This window comes from Pleurodeles waltl, chromosome 1_2 (assembly GCF_031143425.1).
Source record: "Pleurodeles waltl isolate 20211129_DDA chromosome 1_2, aPleWal1.hap1.20221129, whole genome shotgun sequence".
Lineage (NCBI taxonomy): Eukaryota > Metazoa > Chordata > Amphibia > Caudata > Salamandridae > Pleurodeles > Pleurodeles waltl.
In genome coordinates, this window is record NC_090437.1 from 161,577,373 (window position 1) to 161,597,869 (window position 20,497).

The following is a 20,497-nucleotide window of genomic DNA, read 5'->3' on the forward strand; positions in this document are numbered from 1 at the left end:
AGAAGGCATATTGCTTGAATAATATTTGTGGATACTAGTCAAGTCCCTCTCCAGGACAAATTTTGAACGTTTCTTCCTCCTATGATTGGTCCTAGAGGAAGAGCGTATTGGCACACAGGCCCATATTTATACTTTTTGACGCAAAACTGCGCCAACGCAGTTTTGCGTCAAAAAAATTAGCGCCGGCTAACGCCATTCTGAAGCGCCATGCGGCCGCCGTATTTATTGAATGACGTTAACCGGCGTTAGCCGCCGGCGCCGTCTGGTGTGCGTTAAAAAAAACGACGTACACCAGACAGCGCCGGCGTAGGGGGATATGGAGCTTGGGCGTCAAGAAATGGGGCAAGTCAGGTTGAGGCAATTTTTTCGCCTCAACCCGATTTGCGCCATTGTTTTTCACTCCCAACCCCCATAGAAATGACTACTGTCTTACCAAAGACAGGAGTCATGCCCCCTTGCCCAATGGCCATGCCCAGGGGACTTCTGTCCTCTGGGCATGGTCATTGGGCATAGTGGCATGTAGGGGGGCACAAATCAGGCTCCCCTATGCCACCATTTTTTTTTAAAAAAAACACTTACCTGAACTTACCTAAATGTCCCTGGGATGGGTCCCTCCAGCCTTGGGTGTCCTCCTGGGGTGGTCAAGGGTGACAGGGGGTGTCTCTGGGGGCATGGGAGGGCACCTCTGGGCTCCTTCAGAGCCCACAGGTCCCTTAACGCCTGCCTTTTGCAGGCGCTAAAAAACGGCGCAAAAGCGGCCGTACGTCATTTTTTTTGACCCGACCACTCCCGGGCGTGATTTTTTGCCCGGGAGTATAAATCCGACGCACATGCCTCGGAGTCTATTTTTTAGACGGGAACGCCTACCTTGCATATAATTAACGCAAAGTAGGTGTCCACGCTAAAAAATGACGCTAACTCCATGGACTTTGGCGCTAGACGCGTCTAACGCCAAAGTATAAATATGGAGTTAGTTTTGCGTCGAAATTGCGTCAAAAAAAACGACGCAATTCCGGCGCAAACGGAGTATAAATATGCCCCACAATCTATAGAGAGATCTATATCGCAATTACAGATATTGAACGCAATGTTAAAATCCCCACATGCCACAGCATTAAAACCATCAGAGGAACCCTTTAAGTACTCCATAACTGTGATCAAATGAATTAGAATCTATGAGAAACATAGTAAAACCATCAATCAGTGAATTGTGAATGTGTATAGCCGTTTATGTGGTCAGATATAACATGAATGATTAAATAAGGCACATACTACATATGGCAATTTACACAAATTCAAGCCATTGATAGCCAGTTCATCTTCAATAACCAAGCTGTAGGAAAATATCAAAAACCAAGTTTTAGTTTCTCATGGTGGTCTCTGTAATGTACATACTTCACAAATTAAAGTTTAGGATGGCAGAGGAGCAACCTCCTTGCATGCCTTTGCCCTCATTTCCCCATTCCCTCTCATTTCTGTTGTGTGAGTATAATTTATGAGTTTCACATCCCTAAAGAGCTCAAACGGGGAGGAAATGCATTTGTGTCAATGAGGGCCTGAAGGGTAAACATAAGAGAAAAGCAGAGGACAGCCATAATGGTATTAAAAGCAGGACTGGCAAAAATAATGGTTACATTAACTTTTGTTCAGTGCAGATCTTTGCTTACATATTTTTTGATATATAAAGTATTCATAAAACTATACTGCTTTATGAGTTATACAATCTTGGGTCAGCTTGAAGTGCCATATGTGGATGATTCTTTGCCTTATGAGCTTAGCTTTCCCTGGGGATGGAGCAGAATGCACCACATCACCTCGCTGGCCAGGGTGGTACTGTTCCTGCCTACTGAGATGCTGGGGCCAGCTAAGGTTGCTGACTGGGAGAAGGGTTGCCCATGGGCCAGTACAGTTACCCAAGAGTATGGTGTCAAAGGAGTACCAGTAGATTCAGAGGGGCATAAAACAGACAAGTGCATCTGCAAAAGAGGCATATTGTCCACGTTGTATTGCCTAAGCCGAGAAGTCCATCAAGGTATTGATTAGGCTATCCAAGTTTATGGCTTGGGGGCTGCATTGGAAATGTGTCCTGTCTGCAAGGTCAATCCGGAGTTTTTTTAAAACTTTTTGCTGAACCCTACTTTGCTGATTATAGACCTCTCAGCACTTTAATTCAGCTAACCAGTGGTAAAGTGTTTGTGCTCCTCCTTTCCAGATGATGACATAGGCATGCTTCTACTGGCATATTTAAGTTATCTGTAACTTCCTAGTATATGGTTCTCAGCGTGTACCCAGGGCCTGTAAGTTAAATGTCACCATTGGGCTGCAGCACTCATTGTGCCACCAACTGCAGTGACAATGCAAACATGGCTTCAGACCTGCCACCCTTATATTGGCTGTGCAGGTTTAAACTGCAAATTCGACCTGTCAAAATAACCCTTTTAACAGGTCTACACCCTCCTTTTAAACAACTATAAGCCACCACTAAGAAATCCTTACTGTCCATTGAGGCAGGGTGTGTTGTATCTTAAAATAGGACATGTAAAGGTTAATGTTAAACAGAGACTTGCAACGCAAAGCTATTTTCACTGTAGCAGGGTTGGCTGTTTCATTGGAAAGCATTGGGATACAATATTAAGGGTAATGTTTATCTTAGAAAGAGAAAGGAGTATAGTGGAGACATACAAGAGTTTATCGATGCTAAAGGAAGGGGTGTGAAAATAGGGGAAAGGTGAGGGTAAGGTAAGTGTAGTTTGTGGAGACCCTTTTTAAGAAGGTTATGTGAGAGACCCTGTTTTTTCTTCCAACCAGAAAAGTGAATATAATTACTGAATTCTGGTAATTTACAAATAAATTATCTCCAATACATGTTTGCAGAATGACGAACCCTTAAAGTTCTCGGAGCATAACTCCAAAGAAAAATGTGCTCACATTACAAAATGCTATTTAAAAAGAAAACATCCAGAGGAAAGTGAAACATATTCTGTCATAAGGTAGCACAAAAAAATACAGGATGGGCTGGTATCAGCTTGTGGACTGCTGTGCAGACTTGTTCATAGGTGGTTGACGGGGTACATTCTGGGGAAGTTCAATAAACAGCAAAGGCCAATGAACAAGAACTAGGAAAACATAGAACAGTATGCTGAGATGTTAACCACAATTGCCGACCCATATTCAGGGCAGAGCATACAGTAATGAAACTAGATGTTGACCATGATATCTGTGCTGATCCCAAGGTCGCCAAGGAACAGGGGACTGATGAACAGCAGAAGACGGTTGGTAACAAACAAGCAAAGAAACAAACAATGGCAAGTCCTGTAAATGATTAGGCAAGGCCCAACCCAAAAGGTGGCCAAGAAAGGTTTAAACAAGAAAAACAGGAAGGAGGAAGGGTCAAGTGGACAAATTAAGTTAGAGTGGAAAGGCAATATAACTACAGATCATTGTCAAGCAAGGAGACCTGTGTGTAATGTGACTAAATATTTACTCTATTATTAATGACCCAGAAGTCAATTTGCACTCTAGGAAGTTCCCATCCAAATGGCAGTTTACAGTATCCAAGTGGTAGTTTGCAGTCCATGCCATTGGTCTGCATCCACAGTTTCCAGTCCCTTCTTGTTTTAATTGGGTGATTCTAACATTAATATGGGGGAGGACGCCACAATGAAATGACTGCTCATGAAGGGTGCAAGCTGGTCCTAACCTAAGCAAAAGACTCCTTCCCTGTTCACTTTTGGACTGAAATCTTGACAGCAGAGTAACAGAAATGAGATTTTAAGGAGAAATGTGACCGTGAATGAAGTGGGGTTTGAATGTCAAGCATAGCTGACAGTACAGCCTTAGGAAACAATGATGCAACAAATTGTGATATGTTTTATTCCTTTGAAACACTTTCTGTAATAAAGTTGGGATACAAAAAAAGTATTGTGTTGTATTTTGTGTGTGTGTGTGTATTACTCAGTGGGGGTTGCCACTGGGTAGTTATAGTTAGGTCAGCTGTTCCATAGGAAAAGTTTTTTTTGTGTTGCTAAAAACTTTGGCCCCGGTTAACAACTCTCCACAAAACGTTCCAAAAAGTACTACTTTTTCATTAGTTTGTCTATGGAAAGTTTTTGGCTGATCCATCAAGTGGGGAAGGAGAAAAAAGAGGAGTCCCAAAATGCAAAATCCCCATGCATTTTGCACAGACTTCTTTAAGGGCTACACAAAAACTGCTGAATGAAATTACACCACATTTGGCAGGGAGCTAGTTTTTGAGAAATTAAGGTTGAAAAAAATGGTATAGCTGGACTGTGATTTCAAGGAACTTTGGCAAGCTATTGAAAGTCCCGGAAAGCCCACCACTGAGCTGATTAATAACATAAAAGGGGGGGCTGCGCAGCCCCGCTCTTTGAGCCTCTAAGGTCCCCGGGGACCCCAACCCCAGGGACGCAAAACTTTTTAAAAGGGAGGGGGACCCCATCTCCCAGGCCGGTTCATTTGCTGTGTGTTGTGGATCCCACCCCAGGACACAGGAGTTTACCTCCCACCTGGGAGCATTTTTAAAACTACCACCAAATGGGAGCAAACACAAAGTCTGCCCCCGTGTGGGGCTTTAAAAATGTTCCTGCCAGCTGGAAGCAAACCTGTGATCTGTTTCCCTTCCTGCACTGATGCGGGCAGGGAAACATCAACACATTGATCTCCCTTGGATGGAGCAGCTTAAGTAGGTGCTCCCTTTGAGCTCCTGCAGCATGTGGGGATTGCACTGGGGCTGCAGGGGCCCTGGGCTCCCCCTGAAGCCCCCAATGTGAAAATGGTGGGTGACCTGGTTGGGCACCAGTGCACCCACCCTTATTAAAGGCAGTCCCTGGAGGATGGGGTCCCCAGGGTCAATAAAGGCTCAGGAGGGGTGCTGGACGGCCCCTCCCTTTAAAAAATACACAGCTCTGGGAGTTGGAGGTCCCCAAGTCCTTTTTAAGGCTTGGGGAGGAGGGCCACATGGCCCCTCTACCTTTTTTTGTACGTTTCGGCCCCAGGGGTGAGCTCCCCAGGGCCTATAATGGCTTGGGAGGAGCCCTCCTCCCCTTTAAATGATGTCATTTGCGATGTCACCAGTGATGTCATAAATGTTGTCATAGAACATGTCATGAGTTATGTAATGTGTGAGATCATAAGCAGTGCATTGCGGGGGTGCAAGTTATAGTTAGCTCTCATAAATATAACTGGTAAATTTCTGTGTTTTCATTAGTTCAAGACGTTTATGTTGTCATTGACATATTCACCTAACTATAACATTACTTTAACCTTTGTTTGTTCCCGTGAATATAGATATATATACACACACACACAGAGACACAGGGTTGACAGTCGCCCTCCTGGCTAACATCTATCAGCTGAAAAATAAAACGATATTATACTATTGTTTTATTTTTCAACTTCTGGCTCAGCCAACATGTGCAGGGAGAACCCATGGACGGAGGGAGAGAGTCAGTGGAGTCCCTGAGCGAAATGAAAAGTAGATTTATATAGCACGGCTTACCACAAGTGAGGGTCTCAAGGTCCTGTCCATGGGCACAGGGAGATTAAGTGATCTGTCCAGTATAACAGGATGTTGTGCTGATGCCAAGGCTTGAACTCAGACCTCCAGCTCCCGAGGTGATTGCTCTGACCACTGCGCTACATCCTCTGGACTGTGAGTGCACTAACTGAGCATGTCAGTTTGGCCGGCCCTCTCAGGCTGGCCAAACTGCCATGCACACTTAGGTTTCCCCAACCCAGCTGTGTTGCCCAGGCGGGCTGGAGAAATCGCACAGACTTCCATGCAGTGTCTGAGCGACAGAACAAGCTACTCAGACCAATCCTGGTGCCTCTGTCATGCTAGGTATAGCATGAGAGCAGCACCAGGATTTCATGGGGAGCCTGTACCTGTGTCCCAGGAACTGCTGGGACACCGTTAAGAGGAGCGAGTCGGCCAGTGGCAGCAGGAGCAGGAGCAGGTAAGTTTTATTTTATTATTTATTTTTTATTTTTTCATTTCCCCCGTCCCCACCCCTCGAGATATATATATACTCTGCAAGAAAGCAAAGGCAGGAAAAATATTTACAGACACTAAAAAGAGTGGCACAAATAAGGTTGTACCACAGTTGTACCAACAACATAAGTGATAGGGAGGTAGAATCCCTAGATGTGAAGGTCAGGGCATAGAAACAGAAGTTGGAGACCACACTGTGTAGGACGCCCAGTGCAGGCAATTTTACATGCAAAAGGTATTCATCTTCTACCACTGAAAGAGAGTATCCCTTATGGGGAGCTCCTCAGAGCCAAGAAAATTTGTAGCACAATGAAGGCTTTGACAGAGTGAAATGCGATATGCTACAGAGATTGAAGGAAAGGGGTCATAGGCAAGGGTGACTCCTCCACTAAGGCGGAGGAGCGTCACACCACTGGATTGTGGGAAAGGAAATATAAAATTATAATAATGCTACGTTAACATTTTATTTTTCCTGGGAGGCGGGGTGGGTCTGGGGCAGAGGTGCATAAGTCTGTTTGGGTCATGTTTACTACCGGGCTGTCTTGCACAGCCGAGTGGAGAACATTCTCAGGCTCCCAGTCTGAGCGACGAAGCAGGCCGCTCAGACCAATCATGACGCTTCTGTCATGCTGGTGACAGCAGCACTGTGATTGGCTGGTAGCTTGTGTGCACATCTGGGAAGAGGACGATGACGGAGAGGAGACGAACTTGTCTCTCCAAAGGTAAGTGTTGTTTTTGTTTTCTTTTCTTTTTTCACCCCCTCCTGTCCTGCCCCGCCACACACGTTGACTGGCAGCTGCCACTGGTTATAGGAATGCCACCCTTGAGACACCATGTAGGAGAGTGGAGACCAGTGAAAGGGAAGTCATTTTGTTTGGGGGGGGAGATGGAAAGGAAGAGCATCAAAGATACAATGAAGGTTTATTACAACCTATCATACTGCACACCAAGAAGTCAGAAGTGCACTCAAGCATTGGCATCTCCTGAAAAGTGAACCCATAACAGGGTAGGAGCTGTCGAAAACATCCTACTTTAACTTTAAGAGAGCAAAATCTCTAGGGGACCTATTAGTGAGAAGTCACATCAGGACAGAGATGTGAACATGGTTGAAACCCAAGGAGGGATTTGTGAAGTGTTCAAACTGTAAGGCCTGTAAGAATGGAGAGAGTACAACAGAAGTTAAGATAGAAGGAAGAATAGTACACAAGATCAAGGGACTGTTCACATGCAAGGGTGATTTTGTAATTTACATACTTAAATGTAGTAGCCCCAGGATGTGTGTAGGCAGAACCACCCTACATGCCCACAAAAGGATCCTACAACAATTGAAGGCCACAAAAAAACGATGACGCGGCATACCCTGTCGCAAAGCATTATCGGGAGGTACATGGAGGAGAAGCGAGTGACGTAAAATACAGTCTCATAGATGGGATTGCCAGAGATGTTAGAGGGGTAACAGGGAGAAGAAACTAAGGATTCTTGAGTCAAAATATATACTGGCCCTAGACAACGTATATGAGCAGTACTTGTTTTCAAGATGTTACATACAAAATGTAATGGAATTGGATGTATCATAGTAAATTTGCATGATGAGATGATGAACGTTTTATGAAGAAAACCTCAAGAACAATTATACACACTGGAAAATCTTATCAACAAACATGGATTTTTTAATGGATTGAATCATTGCACTGCCCAATAATGGAGATTGAAATGGAATGAAATTCAGAGGTTGATAAAATCATCTAACTGTAAGAAGAGACCCAGGCAGAAGGACTTGCCATAACAGTTTCATTTCTAAGCGAATTATTGCATATCTTGGCACAGCTATTTAACTTTGAAGTGCTATTAAATAAGTTTACAGAAGCCGGGACTCTAATGCCCTGTGTAGCATTTAATAAAATAGACAGTAAAGACAAGATTACGTGACTTTTGTAAACCTAGGACTAGATTAAAGTTTGGTGGGGAGGGACTTCTGCCAAATAGCTACAGATACCCTGACAACCTAATTTAGAGTCTATAGACAGCAATCCCTATAAATAGGTCAGACGGGACATCTGCTACTTTTAGGCAGATGTTCCACATATGCCAACTCTAGCACTTTCCCCTACATTTCACACAATCGTTTTATATGCTACCATTAAAAGTGTATGAAGTTAATGTGTTGTATTCTAACATGAGTGACTGTTTCTACAAGAACTGAGATTTTACATTTGTTCCTTGCACAAGTTTGTCCCTCTGTACTTTGTTCAGCCAAGAAATGTTGACTGGATTTTTTTGTTGTTCTTGCTTTACTCTTAAACTCGGGGACAGTGACCGGCGATTGTATTTGAACATCCAGTGGGCCATTACTTATATGACATTGATGCCCAGGAATAGAATCACACATGTGGCCCTTGCAATGTGTGTTTCATTCTTTTGCTTTAATCAAGCTCTCTTTCCCTAGTTGGGTAGCCTCTTGTAGCTTTTCTCCTTTTTTGGCGTTTCCTCTTTCCTGTCTATTAATGCCAATCTTTTGTAAACTGTCACAGAATCTTAGAGCAAGTAGTGGTCACCCTGAGGCAGTGTATCCATAGACATTCCATTTTTCCACGACTATTTATGTGATTATCTAGATGCAAAATATTGAGGGGTGCTATTGCAAGAAATCTGTACCATTTATTGCTCAACAAGGTATGCACAAAAGAGTTCTGCTGAATCTGCTATATTCTTCTCGGCCACATGTGGAATAGCCACTAGGCATTGTACAGGGCCTTTCAGCCATTATGAATGGACACCTTAGACCAAGTTAAATCGGCCAGTGTATTTTTTCCATTTTTATTAGTCAGCCAAAGAGATAAGCTGCAATGTACTGCGGACCTTGTGCACTGACTTTACTGTCCATGAAGGAGATCAGTCTTCCTGTGGGAGTCATTGAGTGTGGGGCAGTCTGCATGGTGGTGTCAGGACTCTGTAATGTCCTGTTAAAATTGCCCGCGCACAAACCTCCCAGGAGTAGAATGGTGGACTAACTGCTGCTTCACAGAGCTGCGTCACCAGCAGCCAAGGGCCATTCTGTACCCCGTACTGTCAGTGTCTAAGAGCCAAAAGACCATTGTAGAGGGCAAAATCTTTGCAATGATGGATCATGTATTTATGGATTACTCACCAGAAACAATGAGACTGGGTGGTGCGGATCCCACCTAAATCTAAAATGGTGTTAATATCCTGCATATTTAGATACATTTTCAGAATTTAGGTATAAGAAACCTGAATCGTGTGCAAAGGACACAATTTCATCCAATTTTTACTGTGGAAATTGTTATAATGCAGTCAGGTGGTTTAAATCTAGCAAAAATCATCACTGCAGAACCAGACACATCAACAATGACAGCATAATTTGCTTACTTGTCCATTTCAAGGTTTTTGTTAGCACCACACAGCTCTTCATTAGTCGGTCTCTGTGGCTGTGGCAACTTGATGCTGGCTGCGGTTGGCATTGAATGTAGACACAGCAAAGCTTCTATGGGAGACCTTTTGCAACATTCAGCAACTTTTTCACTTTTGGAGGAGAGCTTACTGCAGACTGATTTCACATGAGTCGATATCTGCAAAGAAAAATTATCACAAGAGTGGTCAAAAGCTTGTCAGTGAAGCAAGTATTTACACACCAAATAATTCAATGAGGTTTGTCAGTAGACTTAGCAAATTTTGCTGAGATCTAAAAATAAAAAGTAGAGAAAATCGTCCCCAGAGCGCCCACCCTTTTACTCTCTCTTGTAAATTTTAGCAAACAAGAAATTTGCAAAATATTTCGTCCATGTAGATTTTCAAATAACTCACCTACAACAGTCATACACCCTTAGGACTCCACAAAACATATTGACCCTGCCCTTGATGTGCTGAGCTGTGATGCTCATTCTCCAGGACTTCAGAGCTTTGGTGCCACTGACACTGGTGTATACAGTAGTGGTATCCCTGACCTCACTGTCAACCCACCATTATATTGTACAGGACTGTGGTGGCCCTAGCATCAATGTACACCAATGATATGAACCTTCTTTTGACATACCCAGCTAAGCTCTAGATTTATGTCAGCATTAGAGATGGTGTAAGCCAATGGAGATGAGGGACACACATGCCATGTATAACTAGTGAAGAGGGGACAGCTTAGATATCATTGCCAAAGGATGGAATCGTGTTTTTCCAGCATGGTGATGAATTGGAGGATGTGAGGTGGAGAAAATGGCAAGGGAACCAGTGCCAGGAAGCAGAACAGTAGACTATTGTTAGACCTATTGTGAATGCTGGTAACGCTCCTTTCTATTAAGTATAAGTGGCTGCATTTTCTAATGTCAGATGTTTAAGTATAGACTGCAGGAGGCTCAACAGTCCCTACTCATCTTGTTGGAACGTGTAAAATAGTTTAACTAAAGGGTTTTTACAATTAGAAGGCATTTCGAAGGTAGAAAAGTAGAGGGACTGCTTACCACCCTTCTCATATCGGAAGAGACCTAAACTGATATCCCTGAGGGATCATGATAAGGTGAGGCTTTCACTCTTAAGCGAAGATTAATGTAGTGTTTAGAGGGATCACCAAGATCATACTGTATGAACTAATCACATGGAAAAACCCATTATCTGTTGTAACAATGCTCCAGACTGCTGTCCAATGCAAGCGAGAAACAAGAGGACTCAAACCTTCCTAAAAGAGACCACAAATGTCTGTCCCCATGGCTGTCTGCTCTGTGAAAATGAGTTAGCACAAGACCTGTGCTTGTCATGTGGTATACCCTTGGTTTTGTCTCTATTCTCAACACTGAGACCTGTAGATGGTCTGAAGAACCCCTGATTGCCATTACAGACCGAAAGGTCGACAAATCCTACTCATTGACACGCTGTAGTGGAATACCAAGATATCACTTGAGATGAGATTATATATACTTGTTTAATATGATCTAGGTGGGGCGATTTATAACGTTGATGATCATTGGATACATGTATGTTTTTTTTTTTGTATACATATTTTTTTAGCTTAATCTGTTGCTAATATAGTTTACTTGAACAGTACTGATATTTATCCTCTATTTATTGGAGATTTAATCCACTTCTAGAAAGTTGGCATTTTCTCACCTTAGCCATTTGGTGTCTGCAGCCTGCCTCGGGTCAGAGGATTGGATGTAGTTGGCATTTGTGCTTTGTGCATTACCCCTGACAGCTACACACAATGGGCGCTTGGGTGTGACTTGATGGGTCATCTGTGACTTGATGGGCCATCCTGGGCAGGATCGGAGGGAGGAGCTGGACACAGCCACACTTACACCCGAACAGGCTGCGTCATGTCCCCACACAAAGGGCTGTATACTCCCTGTAGTTAGTCTGGAGTCAGTGCAGTAAATCTGTGCACTTCAAACACATCTTTGAAGTCCCCCTACCAAATCAAAGGCACCACTGTAGGAAAGTACCATCTTGCCTGGCATGTTACCCCCATTTTTCACTGTATATATGTTGTTTTAGTTGTATGTGTCACTGGGACCCTGCTAGTCAGGGCCCCAGTGCTCATAAGTGTGCCTGAATGTGTTACCTGTGTTATGACTAACTGTCTCACTGAGGCTCTGCTAATCAGAACCTCAGTGGTTATGCTCTCTCATTTCTTTCAAATTGTCACTAACAGGCTAGTGACCATTTTTACCAATTTACATTGGCTTACTGGAACACCCTTATAATTCCCTAGTATATGGTACTGAGGTACCCAGGGTATTGGGGTTCCAGGAGATCTCTATGGGCTGCAGCATTTCTTTTGCCACCCATAGGGAGCTCTGACAATTCTTACACAGGCCTGCCACTGCAGCCTGAGTGAAATAACGTCCACGTTATTTCACAGCCATTTTACACTGCACTTAAGTAACTTATAAGTCACCTATATGTCTAACCTTTACCTGGTAAAGGTTGGGTGCTAAGTTACTTAGTGTGTGGGCACCCTGGCAGTAGCCAAGGTGCCCCCACATTGTTCAGGGCCAATTCCCCGGACTTTGCGAGTGCGGGGACACCATTACACGCGTGCACTACATATAGGTCACTACCTATATGTAGCTTCACAATGGTAACTCCGAATATGGCCATGTAACATGTCTATGATCATGGAATTGCCCCCTCTATACCATCCTGGCATAGTTGGCACAATCCCATGATCCCAGTGGCCTGTAGCACAGACCCTGGTACTGCCAAACTGCCTTTCCCGGGGTTTCACTGCAGCTGCTGCTGCTGCCAACCCCTCAGACAGGCTTCTGCCCTCCTGGGGTCCAGCCAGGCCTGGCCCAGGAGGGCAGAACAAAGGACTTCCTCTGAGAGAGGGTGTTACACCCTCTCCCTTTGGAAAATGGTGTGAAGGCAGGGGAGGAGTAGCCTCCCCCAGCCTCTGGAAATGCTTTCATGGGCACACATGGTGCCCATTTCTGCATAAGCCAGTCTACACCGGTTCAGGGACCCCTTAGCCCTGCTCTGGCGCGAAACTGGACAAAGGGAAGGGGAGTGACCACTCCCCTGACCTGTACCTCCCCTGGGAGGTGCCCAGAGCTCCTCCAGTGTGCTCCAGACCTCTGCCATCTTGGAAACAGAGGTGCTGCTGGCACACTGGACTGCTCTGAGTGGCCAGTGCCATCAGGTGATGTCAGAGACTCCTTCTGATAGGCTCCTTCAGGTGTTGCTAGCCTATCCTCTCTCCTAGGTAGCCAAACCCTCTTTTCTGGCTATTTAGGGTCTCTGTCTCTTGGTATTCCTTAGATAACGAATTCAAGAGCTCATCCGAGTTCCTCTGCATCTCTCTCTTCACCTTCTGCCAAGGAATCGACTGCTGACCGCGCTGGAAGCCTGCAAAACTGCAACAGAGTAGCGAAGACGACTACTGCAACTCTGTAACGCTGATCCTGCCGCCTTCTCGACTGTTTTCCTGGTGGTGCATGCTGTGGGGGTAGTCTGCCTCCTCTCTGCACTAGAAGCTCCGAAGAAATCTCCTGTGGGTCAACGGAATCGTCCCCCTGCAACCGCAGGCACCAAAGAACTGCATCACCGGTACCTTGGGTCTCCTCTCAGCACGACGAGCGAGGTCCCTTGAATCCAGCAACTCTGTCCAAGTGACTTCCACAGTCCAGTGACTCTTCAGTCCAAGTTTGGTGGAGGTAAGTCCTTGCCTCCCCATGCCAGACTGCATTGCTGGGAACCGCGACTTTTGCAGCTACTCTGGCCTCCGTGCACTTCCGGCGGAAATCCTTTGTGCACAGTCCAGCCTGGGTCCACGGCACTCTAACCTGCATTGCACAACCTCCTAAGTTGTTCTCCGGCGACGTGGGACTCCTTTGTGCGACTTCGGGTGAGCACCGTTTCACACATCCTTGTAGTGCCTGTTTCTGGCACTTCTGCGGGTGCTGCCTGCTGCTGAGAGGGCTTCTTGTCTTGCTCGACGCCCCCTCTGTCCCCAGACGCAATTGGCGATATCCTGGTTCCTCCTGGGCCACAGCAGCATCCAAAAACACTAACCGCATGATTTGCAGCTAGCAAGGCTTGTTGGCGGTCTTTCGGCGGGAAAACACTTCTGCACGACTCTCCACGGCGTGAGGGATCCGTCCTTTAAAGGGGAAGTCTCTAGCCCTTGTCGTTCTTGCAGAAACTTAAGCTTCTACTGTCCAGTAGCAGCTTCTTTGCACCCACAGCTGGCATTTCCTGGGCATGTGCCCATCTCCGACTTGCTTGTGACTTTTGGACTTGGTCCCCTTGTTCCACAGGTACCCTCGACTGGAAATCCATCGTTGTTGCATTGTTGGTTTGTGTCTTTCCTGCAGAATTCCCCTATCACGACTTCTATGTCCTTTGGGGAATTTTAGTGCACTTTGCACTCACTTTTCAGGGTCTTGGGGTGGGCTACTTTCCTAACCCTTACTATTTTCTAATAGTCCCAGCGACCCTCTACAAGGTCACATAGGTTTGGGGTCCATTCGTGGTTCGCATTCCACTTTTGGAGTATATGGTTTGTGTTGCCCCTATCCCTATGTGTCCCCATTGCATCCTATTGTAACTATACATTGTTTGCACTGTTTTCTAATACTATTACTGCATATTTTGGTATTGTGTACATATATCTTGTGTATATTTGCTATTCTCATACTGAGGGTACTCACTGAGATACTTTTGGCATATTGTCATAAAAATAAAGTACCTTTATTTTTAGTATATCTGTGTATTGTGTTTTCTTATGATATTGTGCATATGACACTAGTGGTACTGTAGGAGCTTCACTCGTCTCCTAGTTCAGCCTAAGCTGCTCTGCAAAGCTACCATTATCTATCAGCCTATGCTGCTAGACACCCTATACACTAATAAGGGATAACTGGGCCTGGTGCAAGGTGTAAGTACCCCTTGGTACTCACTACAAGCCAGTCCAGCCTCCTACATTGGTTGTGCAGCGGTGGGATAAGTGCTTTGAGACTACTTACCACTCTTGTCATTGTACTTTTCATAAGAGAAAAATATACAAAACAAGTTCAGTGTATGTACACCTAACCAAAAAGTTTTGCATTTCTTTTCTCACCTCTTTTCTAAAGTGCTGAAAAGTACCTCTAAACTTTCTAAAAAGTTCTTAAAAAGTTTTAAAAGTTTTTTTCTGTCTTTCTAAAAGTTCTAAAAACTTTTTTCTCTTTTTCTATCACTTAAACTCTTTCTAAAAATGTCTGGCACAGGCCAAAATGTTGATCTGTCCAAACTTGCATATGACCACCTTAGCTGGAAAGGAGCAAGGAGTCTCTGTGTAGAAAGAGGTTTGAGTGTAGGGAAGAATCCTTCCTTGGAATTATTGCTTAAAATGCCTAGAGAACAAGATAAGGCCAGAAGGGCACCATCTGTTGAAAAAGTAGCTAATGGTTCCCAATCTGATCAAGGGACTCCCCTAGGAAAAGATTCAGGAAAGAAACTTCCTAGCCTGCCCAATACTAGACAGCCTAGCATAGTTGGTACTGAGGTTGAGTCACACCATACAGATAGTGTTGTCTCACATCATAGCAAGAGCATTCATTCTCACCACAGTAGAAGTGATGTTTCTGTTAACCAAGCTGTTAGGGTGCCTTCTGTAAGGGACAGGTCTCCTTCTGTCCATTCTCATCATACTTCTGTTTCTAGACATGTCCCTCCCACCCACCCTGATGACAGATTGTTAGAAAGGGAGCTCAATAGATTGAGAGTGGAACAAACCAGACTGAAGCTCAAGAAGCAACAGCTGGATTTGGATAGACAGTCCTTAGAAGTAGAGAAGGAGAGACAGAAATTGGGTTTAGAAACCCATGGTGGCAGCAGCAGTATTCCCAATAGTCATCCTGCAAAAGAGCATGATTCTAGGAATCTGCACAAGATAGTTCCCCCTTATAAGGAGGGGGATGACATTAACAAGTGGTTTGCTGCACTTGAGAGGGCCTGTGTTGTACAGGATGTCCCTCAAAGGCAGTGGGCTGCTATCCTATGGCTATCATTTAGTGGAAAGGGTAGGGATAGGCTCCTTACTGTGAAAGAAAGTGATGCCAATAATTTTACAGTTCTTAAGAATGCACTCCTGGATGGTTATGGCTTAACCACTGAACAATACAGGATAAAGTTCAGAGAGACCAAAAAGGAGTCTTCACAAGACTGAGTTGATTTCATTGACCATTCAGTGAAGGCCTTGGAGGGGTGGTTACATGGCAGTAAAGTTACTGATTATGACAGCCTGTATAACTTGATCCTGAGAGAGCATATTCTTAATAATTGTGTGTCTGATTTGTTGCACCAGTACTTGGTGGACTCTGATCTGACCTCTCCCCAAGAATTGGAAAAGAAGGCAGACAAATGGGTCAGAACAAGGGTGAACAGAAAAGTTCATACAGGGGGTGACAAAGATGGCAATAAGAAGAAGGATGGTAAGTCTTCTGACAAGGGTGGGGACAAATCTAAAAATGAGTCTTCATCAGGCCCACAAAAACACTCTGGTGGGGGTGGTGGGCCCAAATCCTCTTCTAATCAAAACAAAGAAAATAAACCATGGTGCTATTTATGTAAAATAAAAGGCCATTGGACAACAGATCCCAGATGTCCAAAGAAAAGCACCAAGCCTCCTACCACTACAACCCCTACTGCTACACCTAGTGTCCCTAGTAATAGCAGTGGTGGTGGGAGCAAGCCTACTAATAGCCAATCCAAGGGAGTAGCTGGGCTCACTTTTGGTAACTTAGTTGGGGTTGGTCTGATTAGGGAGACCACGGAGGCGGTGTTAGTCTCTGAGGGGGCTATTGATTTAGCCACCTTGGTTGCTTGTCCCCTTAACATGGATAAGTACAAGCAACTACCCCTAATAAATGGTGTTGAGGTTCAGGCCTACAGGGACACTGGTGCCAGTGTGACTATGGTCATAGAGAAACTGGTCCACCCTGAACAACACCTACTTGGTCATCAGTACCAAGTAACCGATGCTCACAACAACACACTTAGCCACCCCATGGCTGTTGTAAATCTCAACTGGGGGGGGGGGTTACAGGTCCAAAGAAAGTTCTGGTAGCCTCAGATTTACCTGTAGACTGTCTACTAGGAAATGATTTGGAGACATCAGCTTGGTCATATGTGGAGTTGGAGGCCCATGCAGCAATGCTGGGCATCCCAGGGCATATTTTTGCTTTAATTAGGGCTCAGGCCAAAAAGCAAAAAGGACAGGGAAACTTGGATCCTGGAACAATGGACCAAGTGCTCCCTAAAGCTAGGGCTAGTAGAAGTAAAGCACTACCTACTATCCCTCCCTCTACAGTGGATTCTACTTCTGAGGAAGAAGAATTTCCACCCTGTGCAGAACCTACACCAGAGGAGCTGGAAGCAGACACTGCTGAGCTTTTGGGTGAAGGGGGGCCTGCCAGGGAGGAGCTGAGTGTGGCACAGCATACCTGTCCCACACTAGAGGGTCTAAGACAGCAAGCTGTCAAACAAGCTAATGGGGATGTCAGTGACTCTCACAGAGTTTACTGGGAGGACAACCTCTTGTACACTGAAGCAAGGGATCCTAAACCTGGAACTGCCAGGAGGTTAGTGATTCCTCAGGAGTACAGAAAGTTCCTCCTAACTCTAGCCCACGACATTCCCCTAGCTGGACATCTGGGACACATGAAAACTTGGGACAGGCTTGTTCCCTTGTTTCATTGGCCTAGAATGTCTGAGGACACAAAAGAGTTTTGTAAGTCCTGTGAAACCTGTCAAGCCAGTGGCAAGACAGGTGGCACCCCAAAGGCACCCCTTATTCCACTGCCTGTGGTTGGGGTTCCCTTTGAAAGGGTAGGGGTTGACATAGTTGGCCCCCTTGACCCTCCTACTGCTTCAGGCAATAGGTTTATCTTGGTGGTAGTGGACCATGCCACAAGATATCCTGAAGCAATTCCTTTAAGGACCACTACAGCACCTGCAGGGGCAAAGGCCCTCCTGGGAATATTTTCTAGGGTGGGCTTCCCAAAGGAAGTAGTATCAGACAGAGGAAGCAATTTCATGTCTGCTTACTTAAAGGCCATGTGGAAGGAGTGTGGTGTGACTTACAAGTTCACTACACCCTATCATCCACAAACAAATGGACTGGTGGAGAGATTTAACAAAACTCTCAAAGGCATGATTATGGGACTCCCTGAAAAAGTCCACAGGAGATGGGATATCCTTTTACCATGCCTCCTTTTTACCTACAGGGAGGTACCCCAGAAAGGAGTGGGCTTCAGCCCCTTTGAACTCCTCTTTGGACACCCTGTTAGGGGTCCACTAACACTTGTCAAGGAGGGTTGGGAACAACCTTTAAAAGCTCCACAGCAAGATATTGTGGATTATGTACTTGGGCTCAGATCAAGGATGGCTGAGTATATGAAAAAGGCCAATAAAAACCTTCAGGCCAGCCAAGAGCTCCAGAAGCAATGGCATGATCAGAAGGCTGTTTTGGTTCAGTACCAACCAGGGCAGAAAGTGTGGGTCTTGGAGCCTGTGGCCCCAAGAGCACTCCAAGATAAATGGAGTGGACCCCACATAATTGTTGAAAAGAAGGGTGAAGTCACCTACTTAGTTGACTTAGGCACTGCCAGGAGTCCCCTTAGGGTGCTCCATGTCAATCGCCTGAAACCCTACTATGACAGGGCTGATCTCACCCTGCTCATGGCAACTGATGAGGGACAGGAAGAAGACAGTGATCCTCTACCTGATCTCTTCTCTTCCACAGAACACGATGCTCTAGTGGAAGGTGTAGTTTGGGCTGATTGTCTCACTGCTGAGCAGAAACCATTGCATAAATCTCCTGGGTCAGTTTTCTGAACTCTTCTCTACTGTGCCAGGTACCACTTCTTGGTGTGAGCACACTATAGATACTGGAGACAGCTTGCCTGTCAAAAGTAAGATCTATAGGCAGCCTGACCATGTCAGAGACTGCATAAAGCAAGAGGTGCAGAAAATGTTAGAACTAGGAGTGGTTGAGCACTCTGAAAGTCCATGGGCTTCTCCTGTGGTACTTGTACCAAAACCACATTCCAAGGATGGAAAGAAAGAAATGCGGTTTTGTGTAGACTATAGAGGTCTCAACCAGGTAACCAAAACTGATGCTCACCCTATACCCAGGGCAGAAGAGCTCATAGATACACTGGCATCTGCCAAGTATCTAAGCACTTTTGACTTGACTGCAGGGTATTGGCAGATCAAATTATCAGAAGATGCTAAACCTAAAACTGCATTTTCAACCATTGGAGGCCATTACCAATTCACAGTAATGCCTTTTGGATTGAAAAATGCACCTGCCCCTTTTCAGAGGTTGGTGAACACAGTCCTGCAAGGGCTGGAAGCTTTTAGTGCAGCATATCTGGACGATATAGCTGTCTTTAGCTCCAGTTGGGATGATCACCTGGTCCACCTATGGAAAGTTTTAGAGGCCCTGCAAAAGGCAGGCCTCACTATCAAGGCTTCAAAGTGCCAGATAGGGCAGGGAAAGGTGGTTTATCTGGGACACCTTGTTGGTGGGGAACAGATTGCACCACTGCAGGGGAAAATCCAAACTATTATAGATTGGGTTCCCCCTACTACTCAGACTCAGGTGAGAGCCTTCTTAGGCCTCACTGGGTATTACAGGAGGTTCATTAAGAACTATGGCTCCATTGCAGCCCCTCTTAATGACCTCACATCCAAAAAGATGCCTAAAAAGGTATTATGGACAGCAAACTGTCAGAAAGCTTTTGAGGAGCTGAAGCAGGCCATGTGCTCTGCACCTGTCCTGAAAAGCCCTTGTTACTCTAAAAAATTCTATGTCCAAACTGATGCATCTGAATTAGGAGTAGGGGCAGTCCTATCACAACTTAATTCTGAGGGCCAGGATCAACCTGTTGCTTTTATTAATAGGAGGTTGACCCCTAGAGAAAAGCATTGGTCTGCCATTGAGAGGGAGGCCTTTGCTGTGGTCTGGGCACTGAAGAAGTTGAGGCCATACTTGTTTGGCACTCACTTCATTGTTCAGACAGACCACAAACCTCTACTTTGGCTAAAACAAATGAAAGGTGAAAATCCTAAACTGTTAAGGTGGTCCACATCCCTACTTATGGAATGGACTATACAGTGGAACATAGACCTGGGTGTAGCCACTCCAATGCAGATGGACTCTCCAGATATTTCCACTTAGACAATGAAGACTCATCAGGTCATGGCTAGTCTTATTGTCCTTCGTTTAGGGGGGGTTGTGTAGGAAAGTACCATCTTGCCTGGCATGTTACCCCCATTTTTCACTGTATATATGTTGTTTTAGTTGTATATGTCACTGGGACCCTGCTAGTCAGGGCCCCAGTGCTCATAAGTGTGCCTGAATGTGTTACCTGTGTTATGACTAACTGTCTCACTGAGGCTCTGCTAATCAGAACCTCAGTGGTTATGCTCTCTCATTTCTTTCAAATTGTCACTAACAGGCTAGTGACCATTTTTACCAATTTACATTGGCTTACTGGAACACCCTTATAATTCCCTAGTATATGGTACTGAGGTACCGAGGGTATTGGGGTTCCAGGAGATCCCTATGGGCTGCAGCATTTCTTTTGCCACCCATAGGGAGCTCTGACAATTCTTACACAGGCCTGCCACTGCAGCCTGAGTGAAATAACGTCCACGTTATTTCACAGCCATTTTACACTGCACTTAAGTAACTTATAAGTCACCTATATGTCTAACCTTTACCTGGTAAAGGTTGGGTGCTAAGTTACTTAGTGTGTGGGCACCCTGGCAGTAGCCAAGGTGCCCCCACATTGTTCAGGGCCAATTCCCCGGACTTTACGAGTGCGGGGACACCATTACACGCGTGCACTACATATAGGTCACTACCTATATGTAGCTTCACAATGGTAACTCCGAATATGGCCATGTAACATGTCTATGATCATGGAATTGCCCCCTCTATACCATCCTGGCATAGTTGGCACAATCCCATGATCCCAGTGGTCTGTAGCACAG

General features: G+C 45.2%; 1 protein-coding gene across 1 annotated transcript in view; it reads right to left on the reverse strand.

The window, feature by feature from the left end:
* The window catches only part of GC (GC vitamin D binding protein), a 203,378-nt gene that overhangs the window by 53,778 nt on the left and 129,103 nt on the right, over positions 1-20,497 (reverse strand). The window contains exon 8 of the mRNA XM_069236874.1: positions 9,398-9,597. Coding sequence (XP_069092975.1) covers positions 9,398-9,597 — 200 coding nt within the window. The remainder of the gene's footprint in view (positions 1-9,397; positions 9,598-20,497) is intronic.